Source organism: Scyliorhinus torazame, chromosome 9 (assembly GCF_047496885.1).
Source record: "Scyliorhinus torazame isolate Kashiwa2021f chromosome 9, sScyTor2.1, whole genome shotgun sequence".
Lineage (NCBI taxonomy): Eukaryota > Metazoa > Chordata > Chondrichthyes > Carcharhiniformes > Scyliorhinidae > Scyliorhinus > Scyliorhinus torazame.
The window spans coordinates 99,663,087-99,670,705 of NC_092715.1; the positions used below are offsets into that span (position 1 = coordinate 99,663,087).

General features: G+C 50.3%; 1 protein-coding gene across 1 annotated transcript; it reads right to left on the minus strand.

Moving 5' to 3' along the window:
* Positions 1-5,140: 5,140 nt before the first annotated feature.
* On the minus strand, positions 5,141-6,529 carry LOC140430012 (probable G-protein coupled receptor 150). Its single transcript, XM_072517577.1, has one exon. It carries the CDS (start codon positions 6,457-6,459, stop codon positions 5,260-5,262), a length of 1,200 nt encoding a protein of 399 aa, XP_072373678.1. The 5' UTR covers positions 6,460-6,529; the 3' UTR covers positions 5,141-5,259.
* Between the last annotated feature and the right edge of the window lie 1,090 nt (positions 6,530-7,619).

A 7,619-nucleotide genomic window follows, 5' to 3' on the forward strand; every position in this document is an offset into this window, starting at 1 on the left:
TTGGAAAGAGCATCCTACCCAAGCCCACACCTCCACCCTATCCCCAGAACCCAGCAACCCCAATTTTGGACACTAAGGGCAATTTAGCATGTCCAATCCGCCTAACATGCACATCTTTGGACTGTGGGAGGAAACTGGAGCACCCGGAGGAAACCCACTCAGACACGGGGAGAACGTGCAGACTCCGCACAGACAGTGATCCAAGCCGGGAATCGAACCAGGGACCCTGGAGCTGTGAAGCAATTGTGCTAACCACTATGCTACCATGCTGCCCATGTACCGCGGGATAGGGCATCTGGGGGCTCATTGAGCTTCCCAGGTCGATACAAGATATCGTAGTTGTAGGTGGAGAGCTCGATCCTCCACCTCAGAATCTTGTCGTTCTTGATTTTGCCCCGCTGTGTATTGTTAAACATGAAGGCAACCGACCATTGGTCAGCGAGGAGAGTGAATCGCCTGCTGGCTAGGTAATGTCGCACAGCTTCTACGATGGCTTGGTCTTCCTTTTCGACAGAGGCGTGTTGAATTTCAGAGGCATGGAGGGTACGGGAGAAGAAAGCCACGGGCCTGCCCGCCTGGCTGAGGGTAGCGGCCAGAGCAAAGTCCGACGCATCGCTCTCCACCTGGAACGGAATGGACTCGTCCACGGCATGCATCACGGCTTTGGCAATATCTGCCTTGATGCGGTTGAAGGCCAGGCGGGCCTCAGCCGTCAGGGGAAAAACGGTGGATTTAATAAGTGGACAGGCCTTGTCCGCATAATTGGGGACCCACTAGGCATAGTAAGAGAAGAACCCCAGCCATCTCTTCAGGGCCTTGGGGCAGTGTGGGAGGGGGAGTTCCAGGAGGGGGCACATGCGGTCGGGGTCGGACCTGGGACTCCGTTTTCCACAACGTAGCCAAGGATGGCTAGGCGGGTTGTGCGGAAAACGCATTTTTCCTTCTTATAGGTGAGGTTCAGGAGTTTAGCAGTGTGAGGAAGTGCCGGAGGTTTTCGTCATGGTCCTGCTGGTCTTGGCCGCAGATGATGACATTATGTAAGTACGGGAACGTGGCCTGCAGCCCGTACTGGTCAACCATTCGGTCCATTTCCCATTGGAAGACCGAGACCCCGTTGGTGACGCCAAAGGGAACCCTGAGGAAGTGGTAGATGCGGCCATCTGCCTCGAAGGCAATGTATTGGCTGTCCTCCGGGCGGATAGGGAGCTGGTGGTACGCGGACTTCAAGTCAACTGTGGAGAAGACTCGATACTGCGCAATTTGATTGACCATGTCAGATATGTGGGGGAGGGGGTATGCATCAAGCTGCATGTAGTCGATGACCATCCGATGCTTCTCGACCACCTTGACGACCACCACTTGGGCTCTCCAGGGGCTGGTACTGGCCTCAATGATCCCTTCTCGTAGGAGTCGCTGGACCTCCGACCTGATAAAGGCCCTGTCCCGGGTACTGTATCGTCTGCTCCTAGTAGCGACGGGCTTACAGTCTGCGGTGAGGTTAGCGACGAGCGAGGGTGGGGCGACCTTAAGGGTCGTGAGGCTACAGACGGTGAGGTGGGGCAGGGGTCCACTGAACTTTAAGGTAAGGCTTTGGAGGTGGCACTGGAAGTCGAGCCCCAGTAATAGGGCAGCGCAGAGATGGGGAAGGACATAGAGTTAAAAGTTAGCATACTCTACGCTTTGTACGGTAAGGGTCGCGACACAGTACCCCCGGATTGCTTCAGAATGTGATCCGGAAGCCAGGGAGATTTTTTGGGTTGCGGGTAAAATTGGGAGGGAGCAGCCCCTTACCGTATCTGGGTGAATGAAGCTGTCTGTGCTCCCGGAGTCGAAAAGGCAGGCTGTCTCGTGCCCGTTGACCGGACGGACATCGTAGATTTTGTGAGGTGATGAGGCCGGGACTGGTCGTGCGTGATGGAGGCGAGCTTCGGAAGGAAATGGGTAGGCCGGTCGGAGGTAACAGCGGCCAGCGTACGATCGGGTGAGCAAGGCTCCCAGGAAGCTGCGGAGTGGTCCCAAGATGGCGGCCCTCATGGGTTGCGCGTGGCGGGTGGCATCGGAGATGGTATCAAAGATGGCAGCCCCCATGGGTCGCGCGTGGCGGGTGGAGTACAAGATTGCGTTAAAGATGGTGGCCCCCATGGGTCGCACGTGGCGGCCAAAATTGAAGATGGCGGCGCCCACGGGTCGCACATGGTGCGTGGCGTGGCAGCTGGGGGCGGCTCCGACAGGCAGCAGGCAACGATGCTGCGCCTAGGGGTTTTCGGGAGAGATCGGGCCTGGCAGGCTTTCGCAAAGTGGCCCTTCCTCCCACACCCATTGCAAGTCGTGTTCCGTGCAGGGCAGCTTTGTCTGGGTGCTTACCCTGGCCGCAAAAGTAGCATCTCGGGCTTCCGGCATTGGCGGCTTGCTGCGCAGCACAGGCTTGTGCCGCACTCGAGTCGAGTGATGGCAGCGCCCACGAGGCCGCCGCGCAGTCAGAGATGTAGGCCTCCATGTTCTGGGAGGCCACCTCCAGTGAGTTTGAGAGCTGCACTGTCTCTGGGAGGCTGAGTGTGCCCCCTTCTAGCAATCACTGGCGGATGTAGTTTGATTTCATGTCGGTGGCATAAGTGTCCCTGACCAACAGTTCCGCATGTTGGGTAGCCGATACCGCCTGGCAGTCACAGTTCCTACAGAGTACACGCAAGGCACGCAGGAATTCTGCTAGTGATTTCCCAGGGCGTTGTCGTCTCGTGGCAAGAAGGTGCCTAGCATACATTTAGTTTACCGACTTTACATAGTGTCCCTTCAGCAGCTTTATCGCCTCCATATACGAGGGGGCGTCCCTGATGAGAAGAAAGACTTGCGGGCTCACCCGTGCGTGGAGGATCTGCTTCTTTTGGAGGTCGGTGAAGTCTTCGGTGAAAGATCCGAGGTACGCTTCGAAGCAGCTTAGCCAGTGCTTGAATGTTGCAGTGGCGTCGGCTGCCTGTGGGTCCAGCTGCAGGCGATCTGGCTTGAGCAATGAATTCATCTTCGTAGTTTAGTTTATTAAATTGATAAGCCATCAATTAACACACAAGTGGTGAACATAACTGAGGCTTTAATAAACTAAACAGAAAGTCTCCTGGCCTCGGATCCCGAACTGGGGCAGCGGCAGAGCCGAGCCACCTTTATGCCGAGCCCGGGGGCGGTGGAGCCAACTGGCAGTAGTTTACCACATTACATATAATAGTAGCAGTTACCACAATACCCAGATTATATACTACAGTAGGTCTGACCCAGCAGGGACAAGCCCAGGCATGTAACAATACAACAGTACAATACAATACAGTGGTTTACCACAGCATGTTTATAATTCTGATCTGAACAGCACTGTTTTCTTGCATTGTCGTAAATTGACATTTTTAAAGCATAGCCGAGGATAGTATCAAAACTCTCGCATTTTTAGGTGTTAGGGGAACGCTTCAAAACAGGGTTTGCGAATATCTGGAAGCTGTAGCTGGTGAGGTGAATATCAAATTCAGCAGAGATTGGCCAACGTTAATTTTACTGAAAATGAAAGATCTATTTTCTAAGGGAGGTTGTGATTGTGCCCACAGCAGCCATGGCTAAATCAGGGGATTGAGTTTGCAGCCTTGGTGAAGTGAAAGGCGAATGGATAACAACCCAATCAATTAGAAAATCGAATAGGAAATCCTGTAGAGAGCAAAACTGTGTTGGACGGTTCATTCAAATCTAAGCAGCAGTTTAATAATAAAAGGGTGAATCGAAGGCTTAACTATTTTATATTTCCACAATATTCTGTTAGAAGGTAACCAATGTATTTTTAAAAAATAATCATTTTAACGTTGTATGTGAAGTTAAGGACGACGGTTACAGTACTTGACTCTCAAAGCGATAGAAACCCTCAGAGCATGACCTGAAGATCACAGGAGGTACACATTACCAGAACCACAGTATTGTGTCACTAGTCCTCAGGCTTTGAGGCCAATAGTGCTCACATGCAATTTTTATATTTCCTGCACACCCACAAAAGCAGAAATTTTGTGGTGAGAGGGACAAGCAAAAAAACAGACGCTCTGGTGCCAGGAAAGCATCCAAACATCAGCAACCAAAACAAAATTAAAAAGCCCTCTCAAGCAGAACCACATAGGATCAACAAAATTAAATCTAGTTTCTTTTTTTTTAAAGAAAAAAGTTATCGAACAAAACTGTAGCAGTTTTTTTTCTCACTAGCAATTATAATTATGTTAAATGTATACAACCATTCAGTCTGTGTAGCGTGTAATGAAATAATTCTTCGACATCATTGTCTGGTAGTCTGAATTACTTACATGCAAACAAGTTACAGGAACTTGTTCACAACGCTTTACAGTGAAGGACAATAGCTGTCCGGAGTCCTCATTGGCAATATCCATGTATAACACTGATTGCCTGCAACTGATAGTACTTCCTATGTGGAGGCTGAAGCCCAGATAAATGGTCTGTCTACAAGGTAATGCATCAAACAACGTCCGCTGGTGTGATCTAGGAGTTTGCTTTCGGCAGTTTTACGAGCAGATTGGAGTAGACTGGCTCTCTTCTGTCAGTTCGCTGTCTCCTCTTTTAAACTCTGTGCATCTCCCTCTTAATCTGAAGGTCCTCTCCAACCATCCATGGTTGATCAGGGTACATACAAAAAGCAGCACGGTAGCATTGTGGATAGCACAATTGCTTCACAGCTCCAGGGTCCCAGGTTCGATTCCGGCTTGGGTCACTGTCTGTGCGGAGTCTGCACATCCTCCCAGTGTGTGCATGGGTTTCCTCCGGGTGCTCCGGTTTCCTCCCACAGTCCAAAGATGTGCAGGTTAGGTGGAGTGGCCAGGATAAATTGTCCTTAGTGTCCAAAATTGCCCTTAGTGTTGGGTGGGGTTACTGGGTTATGGGGATAGGGTGAAGGTGTTCACCTTGGGTAGGGTGCTCTTTCCAAGAGCTGGTGCAGACTCGATGGGCCGAATGGCCTCCTTCTGCACTGTAAATTCTATGAAAGCCCCGTGCTGTCTCACAGTTGACCCATTCTTCATTGCATATTTTACAGGTACTTGCAAGACTGGGGAATGTGGTGGTGGTGGGGGAGAGGGCGGGTGGTATCTTGTTTAAAATTATATTTCACAGCACAAGATCCTGTCTCACGAATAAACGGGTGAAGGGTCTACAATGGCGAGGTAACCAATGTATTTAAGAAAATGACGAACGCCTGCAGTGGACAGGAATGCCAGGTGGGTTGGCCACTTTTCAGACAGATCCATCACAGGGAGCGAGTTCGCTGCTGGGACACAGACGGACGGTGTGGACGGCGGTGTCTGCTTCAGATGTGCTGGGGCTGGAATGCTCCACTCGTATCCCAACTGCACACAGCTCCCTGTGGAATGTGTTCTCTCTGTAATCTCTCAGACAGGCGAAGCACGCATTCTTCTCCAGCCGCCTCAAGTAGGCATTGTTAGTCTTGAAGAACAGGTAGACATACGGGTTGGCCGCACTGTTGGAAAGCGCAAGGATTCCCAGGACCGGAAACACCTTGCTGTCTGACTCAGTGATGGCCCCGAAGGCGACTTTCATCTCGATGATAAAATAAGGTAACCCGCAGACTGTAAAGAGAATGGCAATCACCAGGGTCAGCTTCAGTGTCTTCACCTTGGCCCTTGGAATGGAGCTACTGGTAGCGATAATTGGGGGTGGCCTCCTCCGCGGCTTTTGCTCAGCGTTTTTACTTGCTTCGCAGTTTCCAATGTGCTGCTCCTTCCTCCAAATGGCCCAGAGGATTCTCGCATACGCCACGCACAGGATGCAAAAGGGAGCAAAGAAAACAGTAATAGCTCCAAATATGATATACATCTGGAGGTGCCATGTGGGCAGGTGCCCAAAGGTGCTCAGGCATTTATCTCTGCCTCCCTGTACTGATAGTTTGTACACAAAGGCTTGGGGGATGGAGAGCACAAAAGCACTGACCCAAGATATGGCAGTCAGGATGTTGGTGGGGAGAGGAGGCTCCAGTGGGTTCACTATTACCTGGTGCCTTTCCAATGCGATAAGCGCTGTGATGCTGGATGAAGCAATCAGCACAAAATCCTGCAAAACTTTGAAAACTCCGCACGCCAGATCTCCAGCCAGCCATTCATCTTCCAACACCTCCCAAATGATGTGAGACAGCAGCGTCAGGATGGACACACACAGGTCCGCCAGAGCCAGGTTCATGAGGAGCAAATCAATTTTCCGCCTCCTGCTTTTGCTGCAGCCGGTCCTGTGCAGCACTGCCAGGTTTCCGAGCAAAGCCAGAGCGAAGATGACCGTGGTGGAGGTGATTCTGATCCGTCTGTCGTACAGCGAGAGCTGGAAAACTTCGCTCACATTACCTGCTGAATTCATGCCCCAGGCATCCAGGGAAAAGTTTATTTGAGCTGGACTGCCCCAGGTAATCGCGGTCTCCATCGACATGTTATTTCAGTTATTCGTGTGTTTAGGTTGGAGGTGAAACGCCACCCTCCCGCCGCTCGAACAGAAAGATTAAGAGCCCCAGATCATTAATCTCTGCGCTGAAACATCCAGATCTGTCACCCACGTCATCTGATGGCAGGTCCAGTGTAACACTGGATTGGTGTTGGGGAGAGAGGCTGACGCCTCTGCTTTCTTTCAGCAGTCATTTCAGTCCATACATATTCTTCTCTCAGAGCCTTTCAACAGCAACCCCTCAGACACCTCCATTTACTTTGCTGTAACCGTTGCCATAATAAATGGACAGACATGAACGGTCTCTTGAATTAAATGTTAAATTCTATTTAATATAAAGGTTCGAGTATGGACACGAGGTTATTGTTTTAGAAAGGTTCAACATTAAAAAAAAATTATCATTAACATTGTTCAATTTCTAAAATACAAAAAATAAACACATTTACATACATTAATCATAAAAAACAAAAATAGAACAATCCCCACTAAACCTAACCGCCCCCCCCCACAACTAACAGTGACCAATTATTTGAAATAAACAATAAATGGCTAGCATCTCTGTTAGAATCCCTCGATTGCTCCCCTACTGATGTACTTAACTTTCTACTTTATTAAAATGTAATTTATTCCAAACAAGTGCAAAACAGGGAAAAACAAAACACACTCCACACAATCACAGTCCACAGTTTGTACAATTTTCTCCCCTTTTATACCCTCCCACACTGCCCCTGCGATGAACAATTCCTCAAACGTTGTCATGAACAAACCCCACCGCATCTCAAAGTCCTCCTCTGACCCTTCCACTCAAACTTAATCTTCTCCAACCGGAAAAATCGTACAAGTCCCCCAATCAGGTCATCACTCCCGGCAGCATATCCAACCTCTAACACAGCAAGATCCTTCGCCGGCAATTAGTGAGGCGAAGGCCACAACAACAGCCCCCTTCCCCTCCACCAGTTCTGGCACTTCTGATACCCCCAAAATCACCACTGGCCTGACCTCTACCCCCAGAATACTGCTCCCAGTATCTCCCCAGCTTCTCGCAACCCCAGAATGTGTGCACATGATTCGCCGGCCCTCGCCCACACTTCTCACACTCATCGGTCACCCTTTGGAAGAACCCACTCATCCTCGTCCGAGTCATATGT

Coding starts and splice junctions, on each gene's coding strand:
- LOC140430012 (XM_072517577.1), bottom strand. CDS start 6,459: ATGTCGATGGAGACCGCGATTACCTGGGGCAGTCCAGCTCAAATAAAC.